Genomic DNA, 17,035 nt, shown 5'->3' on the forward strand with positions numbered 1-17,035 from the left:
TTAATTTCTTACACTTCAGAAATTGCTCGCTTGAATCTCATAGTTCGCAGGTCATCTAGTTTATTAGATGACTTGCTAACTACAAAGATTCCTAGCCTAAATTACTCTGTTAAAAAAAAAGGGGATAAAACAAAGAATGTTTATTATCTCACTGTTGCACATCATCTGAAGTAATTACTGGATTTCATCTATAAAAAATGAGAACCAAGCAATTTTTTAATACAACAGATCTGCTAGACCAATAAACATATACCTACGCGTAACAAAAGGCAACATTTGCCATACTAGTTTACAAAAGTATTAAATAGTATAACTGATATTCACTTGTCTCGTTAATATTCATGATCTTTCGAATTATATAAATTCTTTCTAATATGCGATTATTGTGTCTGTTTATCTGCTAGCACTCGTATATTATGTGTTTGAAATATCGACATAGTTTAGTTTCATAGTTCCACAGTCTTTTTTTTTTCTTTTTAATATGCAATCGGAAAGTACAGTTTTTGTTAAGCAGTTTATTATATCTGTTTGTAGTTATATTTTGCAAGGATTTATGGAATATATACACGTATTTCTGCTTTATTTCGGTACTACCGGCACGTTTTTCCATAGCGCAGATTATAATCCACGTTGCGTGAAATAGTTCAATAATGTTTCTGGCGTATAGTGAACAGCAGTATAGGTAAAAGTTCCGAAATGGTAAGATATCAAGAATGGTATGCAGTTCATCGATGGCGTAACGCGCTAGATAGAAAGCGAGCATATCTTTTATTGTTGTTTTGTATTCTTATTATATAATCATTATATCATCGTCATCATCAGCCATTGTCGATCCACTGCTGTATGAAGGCCTTTCCAAGATTGATTACACCAAAACTCTCTGTTCATGGCTCTCCTTTTCCATGTCACTCCTGCAAATCTGATGATATCATCAATCCACCGTCATTTAGGTCGGCGTCGTGGTCGTTTTTCCTTTCGTGGAATCCAATCCAGTACTTCTTTTGTCCATTGCTGATCTTGTCTTCGAGCAATATGCCCAGCCCATTGCCACTTCAGATGTTTCACTCTTCCTATGATGTCAGAGACTTTGGTTTGATTTCTTATCCATGTATTCCTCTTGTGGTCCAATCTTGTGATATCAAGCATACTTCTTTCCATACTAAATTGTGTTGTTCTTAATTTTTGAATTTCCTTTGCATTCAGTGTCCATGTTTCACAGCCATATGTCAGTATAGGAAGAATACACTGGTTAAAAACTTTTCTCTTCAGGCATAATGGTAGTTGGCTTTTGAATATTGAATGTAATTTTCCAAATGCTTTCCACCCAAACATCGTGCGCCTTTTAATTTCATCCATGATATTTTGTTCCATTGATATCGGTTGTCCTAAGTATATGTAATGATCTACTTGTTTCATTTCCTCATTATTGATTTTTATTATTTCTGGTTGGACACAGCTATTGAACATAACTTGGGTCTTCGTTAGGTTTATCTTTAGGCCTGCTGTTCTGCTAGCAATTTGGAGCTCGTGGAGTCTGTAATTCATGTGCAGTTGAAGTAATTCATCCAGTCTGTAATTCATGTGCAGTTGAAGTAAAGATAATTATGTCATCTGCAAAGCGTAAATGGCTTAAATATCTTCCATTTATCTTCCGACCTTTCCCTTCCCAATCAAGAAGTTTGAATATTTCTTCTAGGCACGCTGTGAATAATTTTGGAGATATTGTGTCACTCTGTCTTATACCTTTCTGTATTCCCACAGTAGAGATGTTTTCATTGAAATGAATTACTGCTGTGGCATTGGAGTATGCTGATTTCATGGTTATGATGTAGGGCTCCTCCACTTGTTGGTTTCGTAATGCTTTAAGTATTGCACAAGTTTTAAGTGAATCAAAGGCTTTCTCATAGTCAATAAAACCAAGGCATATCGATATTCATTACACCGTTTAATAATCTGCTGTACAACTTGAATATGGTTCATTGTACAGCATTGTACTAAAGCCCCTTCGAAAGCCTGCCTGTTCTTTTGGTTGTGCTAGGTGCACAGTCGCACAAAGCCTATGAGCTAAGACTTTTGTAAACCACTGATAGTAAGCTGATAGGTCGGTAGTTCGTCACGTCTTCTATCTCACCTTTTTTATATATCAGAATTAGGGTAGCCTTCTTCCATGTTGTTGGTACATCATTTTTTTTCAGGCATAAAGTAAATAGTTTTGCCAAGAATTTATAGATTATTTCTCCACCTGTTTTTAGAAGTTCAACTATAACTCCATCCTCACCTGCAGCTTTCCATTTTGGAAGCTTTGGATGCTCTGCATAACTTCTTCTGGTAGAATAATCTGTGGTACGTCAGCTGTATCGCAGTTGTCTTCTTCATTTAATTCATCATCCTGATATAATTCTTCACCAGAGATAGATATGCTATAGCATATCTATCTCTGGTGATGGTCCCGTCTTGTAGTTTGACTGCAACCATCTGTTTGCTGTTCATCAATTGCTGTTTGGCTTTCTTTGAGACTACGGTTGTTTTCAATTGTTTGTTGTTGAATTTACAATTGAATTTTCTTATTTCTTCTGTGATACGTTTTCTGATTGTTTTGCACAATTCTGTGTATTCAATTTTATTCTGTAGATTAATTGATTGTTTCATTTTTCATTTCTCTTCGTTTCTTCATAAGCTGTTTTGTTTCTTCAGAGATTTTGTCTTGTTTCTGTTTTGTGGTACCAGCTATTTCAAGTGAGCATTGTAGGAGGTTTTGGATAATAATATCATTACTTTCTGATAGATCACCATTGTTATCTATAATAAGACGTTTAAATCTATTATTCTGCTGAGGATAACCAAGTTATTTTATAAACTTGGTTATAACCTAAATACCAAGGGTATAGTAATACGGAGCCTTATCAACTTTACCTATAGAAGTTGCAACAAGGTGTTTTTATTTTTAATAAAAATCTCTGGAGGAGATATAGATGTAATAAATTTTTTAATTTGGGGATATTGTATATTAGGATAACCAAGTTTTTTTATAAACTTGGTTATTTTAACTCCTAATCCCAAGTATGCAAACAATTAAGTTTGCGCCTGAAACAAAGTTCAAGTCTAAAGATGGTACAACACCAGGGCAACTCATTGTAAAGGTGGGTAAAGATCTGATCACTACTCTTAGTATTTTCCCATAATATAAATAAAGCACATCTCACTAGAAGATGTATACTGCAATGCATTATGGGTAGGGTCACTACCCAGACCGGTTTCAACCTTTTTTGAGGTCTCCTCAGCGAGTAGCTAGACCCTAAATACCAAGGTTATAGTAATACGGAGCCTTATCAACTTTACCTATAGAAGTTGCAACAAGGTGTTTTTATTTTTAATAAAAATCTCTGGAGGAGATATAGATGCAATAAATTTTTTAACTTGGGGATATTGTATATTAGGATAACCAAGTTATTTTATAAACTTGGTTATTTTAACTCCTAATCCCAAGTATGCAAACAAATAAGTTTGCGCCTGAAACAAAGTTCAAAGCTCCAGAGATTTTAATAAAAATCTCTGGAGCTTTGAACTTGGAACTTTTAGCTGCGTTTCGCTACAGTAATAAACATTTTAAAATTTTATTATGCAATGAGAGAATTTTTAAACCAAGTGATTCAATTAAATTTACCTAATTAGGATTAAACATAATTAAGTATAATTTGTTATACTTATACTTTATTATAATTCATAATTTATTTATAAATAAATTATTTGTAACTTATAATTTATTATACTTAATTACACTTATTATTATTTCATCTCTGTGGTCTCCTAGTACTCATACGGGAGGTTCACAGTAACTGTCATTCATTCAATGCCAATCAGTCATATCTCTCCTTAAACTCTTTTCCTGACTGTGCATTCACAACCATATTTGGTAAATCATTGCGATCATTCACGCACGCATCTCATTCACGCATCTCATTCGAGCAGCTTTTCCTGACACTCTTACTGTACGCTCAGTTTCCCGAAGTGACTTTCTCTCTACTCATTCTTGAACCATTTTTCCAAGTAATTATTAAGCCACCACTCCTAAGATCTTGACCAGTCTATAATATGTTACGTCTTCCTTGGGGCCTCTTTTATGGAAAAGAACTATTAATTAATAAAAGTGTATATTGAGCGCTAAATTCGCTCTTATTTCCTGGCATAATTTCATTTTTTTTTCGAAGGAGGGGATAAATCGAATAATTCATTGTAGAACACAATTCAGTATTGCACTACCTATAAAGTCAGCTACTGTTATGGAAGAATTAATTAAAGGAGAATGAAACGCAAGGCTTTATTGAACAGAGCATCTTTTGCAATCAAGACAGCAGTTCCAGTCTTTTCCTAACTTGATTAGAAGTTAAGTTGTTTCTAAATTTTGAATAAAATTAATAAAATAAGCTAAACAGATTTATATTAATTCAAAAATTCATAAGCGAGTAGGCTAAATGGCATGAAACTTAAGTGTTACCGATTGAGCCAAATCCTCATTATTATTATACTATGCTATACAAGTCGCATTATATTCAGAATCCTATGTAACAAACCGGGACTTGTGAATTACGAAACATTAAGTACTAGGTATACTATGTCAAATTTTCAGACATTATGAAGGTTTGTGGTACGAAATAGCTGAGAAGTCACCGTGTTACGTTGCGATACTAATCCTCAATTAGACCTGTTTCTTAGAGCGGTTCACATATTACGAGTAAGCTTGTTCTTGCACATAGTTATATATACGCATTGGCTTTTTTGTATTCTGAATTGTTTATGTATTCATGCTTGTCTTGTATTAAAGTAATCTAAGCTGGTTGCATTATATTTTGTGCATTGCAATTTGACATAAATGCTTGCTTAGAAAGCTAATAAAATTAGAATTAATCATTTAGTTAGTGTTATTTATGCAACTCTAACTAGTTATTACATCATATAGTTATATAGCGTACAGAGCTTCCCCAGAAAAAAGACCAAATTATGGAACAATTAAAACAAATTTTTTTAATGTTGCGTTAATTTTTCAAAGCTCCCTTAAGTGCTGCAATCATAGAGAAGATCTGTACTCTTGAGACAATACAGAACACTGAGAAGAAAATAAGGTCTCTTACCCTGAGCGAGCTTGATCATTCCCCCGACGATAATGATAGCGATGGCCAGGAGCTTGGCGGCAGTGAAGATGTTCTGGATGCGGGTGGCCAGCTTCACACTGTAGCAGTTGATGAAGGTGATGGTGCCTGTGGCACGGAAGAGAGAGGCACTACTAGGTCGGCTCCAACTGCCGAACAAAATACGAATGGCATGTTGGGATACCAACCCCCTACCACTAAATAGCTATTTTAGACTTTCTAATTTTTGGAATATTAAAATTGCTTTTCTAGGCCAAATATGAAAAATAAACACTAAATAGCATTAATTATATATTTTTTAAGTTAAAGTTGCAAAAATCTTTCCACGTTAAGAATAACATTTGACTATTGCACAGATGTTAATTGATAGATCCACAGCATTTTCAACGGAAAGGACACACACACACACACACACACACACACACACACACACACACACACACACACACACACTTTTATTAGCTACTCTACTAAAATGGAAGCAGATAACACACACTCACTCATGAATTACAAAAAAAAATAAAAAATAAAGCATGTTACCCTTTATGGTTGCAACATCAAGGAAACAGGAATACAAAAAAAAAAAGTGAAATGAAAAGTAAGAAAGGAAAAGAAAAGAAAAGAAAAGAAAAGAAAAGGAGGAAATGCAGAAAGACTTCTGCAACTTTTGTATTTTAAAATATTTCCCATTTTCAATAATAATTTCTTTTAATTTTAAAAGTAGTGAAAATTACACAAATAAATAAAATAACACTGGTTGCTAGTTGTTTTTGCCAATTCTAAAGCACTGCCTGTTAACAATAAAATAAATGAAATTTCTTTCTTTCTAAAAATTCTTTAGGATCAAAACTATTAAGAAGAACGATTCTCCCCCATAGTACTACTTTTCATGTGACTTTGTAAACTTGAACACTAGTAACGTGAATGGCCTAAAGATATTTTATGTATATTTTTTACATATATCTTGGTTTACCGACCAAACATGGAATTTTTTAACGCTATTTAGGCCTCCTATAAGCGGGACGGTGGTCTTATTCGCTTCCCTCCTAAAGACAAATTCCATGTCCACGGTAAGATTCCAGGCCGCAACCTGTTGGAGATGGGCGTGGCTAATCACTCAGCCATTCAGACCGGCAAACGTTTTATTTTTCTGTTTGTTCTACATCCTTTTTAATTTCACTGGTTATGATGAATAACTTTCTGCAGTCGAATGTTGATCTCCTGTGAATCTCTACTTTTCTGTCAGGAGTAGCGTTGGAACTTAGAGAAACCAAAACATTGCTTGCAAATACCGCAAATCGCAGGAGTTTAACATCATCGCCACTGCCAGTTATTTTCGTATTAATTTAGTTTCGTATTTATTTCAGAATAGTCTGCTGAAACGTGGACAAGCAACTGGGAGGGTGGGAGTAAGTGAATTATCTTTGCTCAGATGAGGACAATATTTCAATACAAATCAAAAATTACAAAGGCGACCTTCGTATTGCAAATCAGTTCCAGCCAACACTCTATTTTTACAAATATACAAAATGTCATTTAATAAATCAAGAGTACTACATATATGTAAATTTAATCACGACCATTTATTAAAAAAAAAACCGAAGTCTCAAGACAAGACAATAATGATTGTCAAAGTGTAAGTTTAGGCGACATCTCAAGATGTGGAAGCAAGCGAGCGTTAAATAATTGACAGCCAGCTCCAAAATACTTCCGTGTGAGTACATTAAATAGAATAGAATGAAATCAAATCACTAGCGCTAGTTTATTGTATCAAATTGATCGAATTGTGTCGAATGGAATTTATTTAATTCCATTTGTTTATAACTAGCGTAAATATTCACATTGATGGTGCCGGAATACCTCATCGAAGCATAAGAAAATATTAATATTTTTATACGGAAATATTCCATATTACCATAATAAATAATAATATCCAGTGCCTACGTTTCTTGACTCAAGCATTTCATTAAACGGCTTTTGTAGCTAATGGAAGGACTGAATGGTCATTTCATTTTCCTTAGGTATGATATTATTCAGTGAATCATTCAGAATCGAAGCGAAGGTGGTGTATTTCTTTTTAACTTTCAGTATGCATTTATACAGATGTAGCACTAAATACTAACCCACAACACTAACTATACTATGGGTTACCAGTGATTCCACTCTAAATATTCACACGCTCAATGCTGATCACTAACATTCAGTGAAGTTTTATCACATGACTGTTCAGGTCGAGTGCAATGTATAGAATTGGCATAACACGTAGCAACGGACTCCAAAAGCAATCATTCGAACATAATTAACAAAACATCTTATAAAGTTTCATTTACGAGAATATGAATAAACATCCAAAATAATAAATATCAACGTTTATTTTAAATTAAAATATCCATTATTAATATTTTTCTTTAATTGCTGAAACTTAAGATTCAGACATTGCCATCGCGTGTAACGTCACTTTGTTTTATCACCGATATTCGCTTTTCTAGAGACATGCATACAATTTTCCTTCACGTGGAGAACCTAATAATAAGTCTGTGGAAACTAGGTCGTAGATTCCCACGCATCCGTTGGAGTTTGTTTCCAGTTTGTCAGGTAAACTGTGGGAAGCCTTTTGTAATCTCTCGAGTTTCCATAGTTACCCTGCATGCGGCTTTCTTTAATTAGATTCTCGGGTGAAGCAGGCAGCCATATTGAGTGTGACGGATGCGTTAAGCCTAGAACTTAGTGGAAGTGAGTACCGAACCTCTCATCTAATAGTAAATACTCTTTCGCACATTAACAAAACCTATTAGCCCTCACTCACTCAGTGTGCACTCACATATTGAAAGTGCCAATTACAATCGACTATAGTAGGATTATCGTATGGTTACTCAACGTAGCCCTTTGATAAACCAATATTCTTTCTAGAAATAGATAAATGAACATTAATCCTAATTACGGAAGTTTTCAGTATTGGCTTCCAAAATGCTAAATTCCACATCTCGAATCATTCCCGTGACTTTTTCCGAGCATTAAAAGAATTTAGCAATGAAGCAGCCTTCTTAGCACGCTCTCATCTTATGGTTTCTCTTCAGCTTTTGAAAGTACTTCCTCTAAATAAGTACTGCCGCTTAGTGCGGCTCATATTTGAACGGGCTTCTATCTCCAGAATTTCGCAATAATGTTTGTTTTATCTCAGGGCTACATTTTTTGTCCGTAGCCGTTTCTCCCATCAGATCGTTGCTGACAAATCCAGTCCACGATTGTTTTGATGATCTGATTCATTCTTCTCCATTTGACCATTCTTGTGGTGCTCGCACAGTAAAAGCTTTCCATCAGTCCATGCCACTCTTTAATGTATAGAAGACCACTTCAGTACAAACTAAAATTCAGTTCTGTCTTGTTTCTCACCAAATGCAGCACGTAATAAATAATAATAGCTAAATAAATCACTTTTGATGGTGAGTTGTTTTTCCAGATCAACAGTCACCTCCAACCCTCATGATATATATACACATCACATATATATATATGATCATCATACATATATATGATTTTACAATACTAAAGGTATAGCTGGTGATAAACACGTAAATGCTTAATAAAATTCATATTTAATAATTAATCATGGAATTGCAGTTGGACAGTGTACAGATATTGTCCGTCTACTGTATGTTAGGATTTTGGGTCGCCAAAATGAAGTGAGCTATCACTAAATGCTGACAGGTAGAGAAGACTGACTGCCAATTTGTCTTCAAAACGTTAGGCCGTAAAAGAGCTCTGCTTACTTCCTTTCGGAATAAAAGGTGTTAAAGGATTTATTTTTAAATTTTCATGCTTGAGATTACTATTACAAATCTTTGCCGAGATAATCTTGAGTAACTTGATCAATTTTATGTCTTCTCTTAATAGCGATCATTTTTGACAAGCCCAGCATGATATGTAATTGTGAGTGAATTGCCCATCCCGTATATCAAATTATTGTTCATGGCTTTAAAGAAGTTCATCTCTCTCTCTCTCTCTCTCTCTCTCTCTCTCTCTCTCTCTCTCTCTCTCTCTCTCTCTCTCTCTCTCTCTCTCTCTCTCTCAGTAATTCCTGGCTTTTTGACATGCATGCCTAGGACAAAAGCGAACACTCATTTTAAATCTGACCAACCGTAGGGAGACAGCTTGTTTTGACTAGCGTCCTCATGAAAACTGACAATTGTCGTTGTGGGAATTCGGAGAGTAAACATCCATTTGAAGATGGATGTTTACCAATTTCCGCAGTTAAAGTAAACCGACCTACGGGCATAACGCATCACTTCACTGAAATATTCGATCACTGACGAACAATATTTCTTTATAAAAATATTTCTAGGAGACTGGTTTTTTCTTTATTTAGAAGTAACATCGAGACAAAAACCAGAACTTTTGACGTCACACATGCATGACACTGCTTCCTCCTGTCCAGCTGATCTTACAATGCTAAAGATATAACTGGTGATAAACACGTAAATGCTTAATAAAATTCATATTTTATAATTAATTACACTTTTACAAGGAACTTGAAGCAAAATAGGATAAACCAAGGCAGCATCGATCTTTCTTACAAGGAAATATTTCGAAGATTTACGCCAAGAATTTGACCGAAATTCTTGGCGTAAATCAGAAATTCTGCTTTTATTCCTCCACTATTCTGTTCATTTATTTATCCCCTTCTTTTATTAAAATTCATATTTTCTTTATAAATTCTTTCATTTCTTGCTTCTCCATGTTCCAGTCTGCTGATCATCAATTTCCCTATTTCAACAGTCAGGATCGAACACTGACCTTCGAAGACCGTTGGTTATATCCACTTTAGAAGGCCTCACAATTATTATCGTTATTATTATTTATTATCGGATTTCTACAAGGAGAATTCATCCATCTAGGATAGCACGGCTATGAACTCATGAATTTCACAAATTACAGTACATGTTTATGTTTGCGAAAAGGAAACTTTAATGAACGAAATCGCGAGACTGACTAAATCAGTGTTGAAATAAGAAATGTAAACACAAATTAACTCTGAATTAGATGCGCATTGCTCCTAAATTTTGAATTAACATATCTTAGTGCTACATTAAATTCGCCGTTTCTGTAACCTGTTGTTGAATCGTTATTTGACATATTCCTGACTTTAAAAATCATGAATTGTAATCCTTCCCTAAGCTAGCTTTCGTATTATGCCTTCTAACAGAACCTAGTTCAAAAATACGCTGCTTTCTCTCTTATACTTTCTATGCCATTCACGAATTCGTAAACTGCAATTAAAATCTCATATCCGTTTCCTCCAAGAAATAAAAAGTCTCATGTATCAAGTAACCGATAGATTCTAAATACTGCAGTCCGCAACCTTAATGAATGTTCTCTGAATACTTTGATACTCTTAGCATCCATTAAATGCATTTGCGAGTAATCTTCGAAGCCTTAATCCAGTATTGGCCTGACTTATATAACGGCGGTTCCTAATCTCTTTTGCCTTACAAATAAAACGTTTCGAATCTTACAATCCGATGAGCTTTATTGCTTGTCTTACTGGTACGATTCCCGAATTCCTACCAACGAATATACAGAAATACGCATATTCGTGTTTCTTAACTCTTTATAAAACCTATCTATTCAACTTCTATCCATCAAATATCACCTCACTAAAGTGCATATATTTTCACTTGTTCACATTTAATATTGGACTGCACTTTTATGTGTACTCTTCCAGTTTGTTAAGATCATCTCGAAGTTGACTGACAGTCTATTCAGCTTCTTCGTAATTAGCAAAGAGAAATTTGACTCAATATTTGATCCTACCGAAAACTTGTGTTCATTCATCCTCCAAAACAGACAAACCCAGAAGAACACACGACTAACAGACATAATAATGCACTAGTCTCATAGCCTTAGTTTCTTCAGCCATAACCTAAAAGCTCAAACAAAGGTCTTAAGCCTGAGATAGCTATTAGAAAATTGCTCTGTAAACTAACTTAATCACCTTCAGTTTGCCTTTATAAAGGTTCTTTGCGTCTTGTGGTAACCAGATTGCATCATCGATGACGATGAGCTGAAATGAGCAAAAACATTTTACTAGCTTTGATATACAAAGGAACATGGAGCTAAGGCGAACGGTGCTTCCAGAATAAATCAACTTAAATTTAATTAAACACTTTCTTTCTATATGTTTCAAAGGCAAGTCACTGATGTAATCTTCGAGTGATAAATGCAGTATCTTCCAGGGCGATCACATTTGAGGTGACTTTTGTTTAAAAATTCTTACAATCTTTATTTCTCAATCACGTACTGACTTGCCTGAATCTTAGACAGTTCTGTTCGCTTTAAGATTGTTGGATAATAAAACTGCATTTCATGTATATTTAGGTGTGCTGAAAATCAATACCTAATAAGTTTTTTCGTTAATGAGAATATTTCAATGTAAATGAAATATCTTTATCTAATTTACATCTAATTAGAAATTAATATTAAATCAAAGACGATCGTAAAAAGGAGTGCATTTATGAATAAAATTATTGAATAGTTAGAGACAAAAATATCACGAAAGATATTAATAGAAATGCTAAATACCAAAATTCATCAAAGTTTCCATTCAGCTAGGGAATAAATTATCAGTTCGAATCGTTTTGCTAATAAAAGGGATCGACTGAAGCCAAACCTGAACTTTATGGGCACGTCTTATGCATTCCTTCCTTAGTTCTAAATTTTATGAAATTTCATTAATTAAAAGAATTATAAAAACGGAGGAAACTCACGTAAAAAACTTTGTTATTAACGTAGAATTTTCGCCCAAGCATCATAGGTATCGTCAGTATAAGATTGCAGAAAGGCAATTAAACACTAACAGGCAATTCTAAAAAGCGCCACCTGAGTAGCTAATATACGATAACTAAAAAGATCATTAATTTTCTTACTTAAAAAAAAAAAATAAAAAAAATAAATAAATAAATAAATAAATATATATATATATATATATATATATTCAATTCTCTTTAAATATATATAATTTCAAGTTTAAAAATTAAAACTTAAAAATTAAAATTTAAGTTTTAGTTTTAATTTAAGGAAAGGTTAGCAGATCTAAAAACGTACTATTCTCCATAAAGGGGATAGACGTAGACCATCGAATATGTTTTTTGGTTTTTTGTTTTTTTTGTCGTTGTTGTTGGGCAAACAATAATTTTTTTTCCTAGAAGAACATACGTATTATATTAAATACCATGAACCTGAACAGTCTGGACTAGCGGAGCATGCTATCGACAATAAATATAGATTTTACTAGAACAAGACAAGCGTCCGTCATAAAAGTCGTTTCCGCATAGAATGTCTTTATAAAGAAATGTATGAAAACTTATTTCATTGTCATAACTTAAACAGATCCGATGGTCTGTGGCTATCCCCCTTTAAGGGAGATAACACTTTTTAAATCTGCTCATCTTTTCTAACATTATTTATTTATTTGTGCGTGTGTGTGTGTAATTTTTTAAGTTAGGAATTTATTGTCGATTTGGACGTTTTCAATTATCCACATTAGCTACTCAGGTGGCTGTTATTGCTTAATTGCCTTTCTGCGATCTTCTACTGACAATGCCTATGATGCTTAGGCAAAAAGTCTACTTTAATAAAGTGTTTTTGTGAGTTTTCCTCTGTTTTTATAATTCTTTTAATTATACCCACTCACGATAATTCATTACTGAAACAAATGAAATTTCATCCAATCAGAGCAGACTTATTGTTATGCACTTTTGAAACGTTTTGCCCCCTTCGGGGATCATTTTGATCCTGCAAATTATTCGAACCAAAAATTGAAATTGCTCGACAAATGGCTGTAAGGATGATTCCAAATACTATACCTGAATTTGAATGAAACCATCCAGCCAGAAAGGAGAAGTGATATTACAAATGGACGAAACGAATGTATTAGATGCTTACGCACCTAAGACATACTTTTCTTGAACTCTGTTGCGTATTTGGTTCTCAGCATATTCTAGTATGCAACTCACATAATTCTATAAAAAGACAGGTCAGGTAATTTTACGAAATATCTTCAAGAAGTGCACGTACTATGGCACGATTAAGTCATGACATTAGTGAAGACTTGATCATGCGATAATAGGTACACTGTGAGATGACGATTTCGTTCCTGACAGACTGTCTTAGGACAGTTACGTCTCTTAGAGAAGCAATGTGGACTGTTTTTCCACTGATTAAACACCAGGCATATCTCAGATTTTGAAAAAACGGTCAGCTCTGCTGTTTTCAGAATCGCAGCTCCAGCTAGATGGACATCTACAATAAGTCCATTATCGAACTCCTTCGTTTTTCCCATTGTGATCAACATTTTTGACTATTACTGATCAGCTGCAGTCTTACATGGTGGTCTAGAACACGTGGTGATGCACGTGACCAGGTGTTTTGCACATACGCTGCGTGCGTGATGTTTACGTATACCTGCATAAGGGTTTCTAATTCATTGGGCGGTATGTGTAGAATGAACAGATTTGCCTGTTTTGTAGAAGGAAAAAAAATTTTATACTTATGTCTGAAAAAATTCTATCCCTTGCTCATGAAACAAAAATTTAGGGATGCGTTGCTAAAATTTAATAGTATTCCGAATACGTTCCAAACTATATCCCACGGCAGCATCAATTGCAGCTATATTATATTTAATCGACGCCACCTTGGTTGAACCTTATCAATTTTTAAAAACTTAAGTTTGAAATTATTACAAAGTTAGGAACTCACTCAGGCATAAGACACCGATTATCTTCTTAGGAATGACCGGTGAGGAAGAGGGAATGGCCAAAGCCTCGACGATGTACTCAGCACAGCTCAGGGATAGCACTGCTAATGATGATGGTTTTAACACGAGGACTAAAGTCCAACAAAACAGGAAAGCGGGGATTGGCCCGCCTTTGCCTGCTTTGCCGAAAGCTGCAAGAAGGTAGGCGTACTCGCCTCCAGAAAGCGGCACCAACGTCCCGAGTTCCGCGTAACTCAAAGCTCCTGCAAATGTCGGAGAAAACGTCTTAGAGTCGATCTTGATGTGAATTTCTGTGAAAGTTAATAGACAGGCGGAGAAAAAGTAGACTATCACCAAAGAGGCTTCTCGTTAGTATCTTCTTGTCTGAGGAAGTGAAGGGTTTAGTGCAGCAACTGTAGTACCATAGAGCGAAGAAAATGAAATAAGCAAAGACTGGGATAATTAAATGAAAGGCTTTAGGGAGAAATTGTTTGAAGAAATGAAACGAATAAGAAAAAAAAAAAAAACAGAAGTCAGTGAACGCGAACCATTCGACACCAAATTGTGCATTTGCATCAATGAGAGGGGAAGAAGGCACCATTATTCGATTTCTTTTGGAACGAAGTGCACATCAGATTGGGTAAGCTGTTTAGAATTATAGCAGAAGAAACTGAAGCAACGAGGTGAATCACATTTCTTGATTGCGTGTTTAACGGCCGGTTTCTGTTAATCGGGAGGAGCACTTCTGGTGAAACACTGGTAACGATTATGTGTCGTAACAGGCTTAAGCGTGGTTCACTCACTCACTTGGTATAGTATTGCAAAGATAACTGATTTAAGAAATCGGAATCCCAAAGTGTTTTTACATCCAGTGGTAGAGCTGTGTGCTAAAGTTACGCATACGTGCATCTGACCCAATAACGAATCCCAACGCATTCTTCAAGAAAGGCGAAGAAGAAAATATAACGTTAGTTGTCTTCAATTCCTCTCAAGCTGAATCATGCCACATTTCTCGAAAATAAGATACTTTCATCTGATTCCATTATTCATATGACTCAGGTCCTCTATCAAAGAGATATTTCCGTTCGTCGAATAACTCCGAACTTCACTTGCCATAAACATATCACATCTACATATATACAGTATATCTGCTTGATCATTCAGAAAGCTCACGTTTTCTTTTCTATTCCAGTCTCGGCTTCTTACTTGAATAACTACTTCCTTCATAAATCTCAAATCCTTCAGTCACCATGGAATATCAATCCCGCTTGGGGAAGTTCCCTTGAAAACCTCCTTAAATAGGTCTATGAATAGAGAACACAATCAAATTTATTAATAATGCTCCTCTCTCTTTTACGACACTCGATTGCTTTCTTAATTCTGCCGCAATTACATCCACTGTTCATCTGAACCGCATCTATAATTCCATTAGTGTAGTCAAACTCTGTTGAAACTCTAGCAGTAATTTATCGATCACCGCCACTTTTCGTTCAATTCATATTTGCTTTTTTGGCTTAAAGCAAATATGAATAGTGTTCTTCGGTCTATCAGCTACTCCACATTTCATAAAATTACTCATATATACAAGAAGCAGATTTTTCCTCTTAGGTACTCATAAGATGTTCCTTTGGTTATTGTCTAGAACTGTTTCCGCAGGACGTTTCAGAACTGTCCGTGCAGTTCTTAAAGTGTTATAGGGATTGAAAAACTTGTGAAACTCCGGTGTAAATTTGCATTGTGGTTTCTGACTCACGTGAAACTGTAACTCGATTTTCTCGTTACGATCGACGAGACCGTTGATGCAAAGCGAAGGCTGAAGTGTTTCAGACCCAGTATGATGCTTTCTCACAAAGCAATCGATTTCTTGTTTGACGAAGAACTGAATATATCTTTTCAAATCACAAAAAATTGATCATTATTGTTTTAAATATACGAATGGCTTGCTTTTTTGTTGGATAATACTATAAATATCAGTCCTCCTCCATGACAACATACTCGTAGTTATCTCCGAAATACTTCCGGCTGTTTGTCGCGCACGTTTTTTTTTTTTTTTTTCAAGTGCAGTGAAGATCTCAAAACATTGACCCCTTTTTTCATAATCGAAGACTTCCATAGCTGGAGCATTTTCATGCTATTTCTCCGAAGTAACGGAGAAGTGAAGATGGCACTTTACTTCTTGAAAAAGTGAAAAAGATTCGATGGAAAGACAAAGAGAGAATTAAAGGAATAAAATTAACCATTGCAATCATCGGACAGACAGATGGATTTATGAGGAAGTAAAAATGTGAGAAAAAAATAACTGGAAAATTTTGAAGGGAATTACAGAAAAGTAGCATTTTTACATTGACTTAATTGCATTCTCATGCATGTTTAAAATGCTGCATCTATCTGAAAGTTTCTGTTTACACCTTCTTGACCTAGCTGAAAGCGATTTCATTCTCTTACTTTCTTTCTTTTTCAGATAGATCTAGATTTATTGTCAGCATCCTTTGCTGCCTCACTTCATGAATGAAGATTTCAGCTGCACTGGCTAATCATGCATTGTGCTGTATATTGTATGCCTCCATTTCCGAGTGGAGCTCAAGAAATTTGTTTTCCGGATAAATACGGGCATTCCTTCACTTATATTTGAGCGAGTTTCCTTCTTAGATAATTTTCATTTAGAGTTTAAGGCTACAAAGGTGCAAAAAGATGGGCCATCACACACACACACAAGGTATACTTACCTATAGATATCGCTGCAACTAGTTTCACCAGCAAAGGATTGGGATCGCATCCCGTGGACAGAGGTTCCACTATGTACTCTCCGAGGCTGAGGCAGATAATCGCCAACATAGAGGGCTTCAGAACGAATACCGACACCCAGGAGAAGAGGAAAGCAGACAACGGGCCGAAGGATTCCAGCATATAGGAGTATTCTGCCCCAGACTTGGTAATCATCGTGCCCAGCTCGGCATAGCACAACGCCCCTGGTTTAACAGGGGAGTAAAGAAAATGGGGAGGAAGTTAGGAAAGAAGAGAGAAGAAAAGTCCCAAAGTTAGTTTAAGAGCAGTATATGAAAAAAACAAAACAAACATAACAGCATTTATTACAGACAGCAGTTAAAATTTACGAACTTCTGTATTGAGAACTTAG

At 35.1% G+C, this 17,035-nt stretch overlaps 1 protein-coding gene across 5 annotated transcripts in view; it reads right to left on the reverse strand.

Annotated features, from left to right (window-relative positions):
* sbm (L-type amino acid transporter sobremesa) overlaps positions 1-17,035 on the reverse strand; it is a 196,265-nt gene that overhangs the window by 68,216 nt on the left and 111,014 nt on the right. For 3 of the 5 annotated variants that reach the window (XM_090398362.1, XM_090398360.1, XM_090398363.1), the window contains 2 exons: positions 13,902-14,162; positions 5,130-5,255 (listed from right to left, as the gene is read on the reverse strand). In XM_090398362.1, coding sequence (XP_090254488.1) covers positions 5,130-5,255; positions 13,902-14,162 — 387 coding nt within the window. Of the gene's footprint in view, positions 1-5,129; positions 5,256-13,901; positions 14,163-16,625; positions 16,869-17,035 lie in introns of all 5 variants that reach the window. The other 2 variants (XM_090398365.1, XM_090398364.1) reach the window with 1 other exon arrangement.

The sequence above is a fragment of the Typopeltis vanoorti genome, chromosome 9 (assembly GCF_054136105.1).
Source record: "Typopeltis vanoorti isolate ZY-2024b chromosome 9, IOZ_Tvanoo_1.0, whole genome shotgun sequence".
NCBI lineage: Eukaryota > Metazoa > Arthropoda > Arachnida > Uropygi > Thelyphonidae > Typopeltis > Typopeltis vanoorti.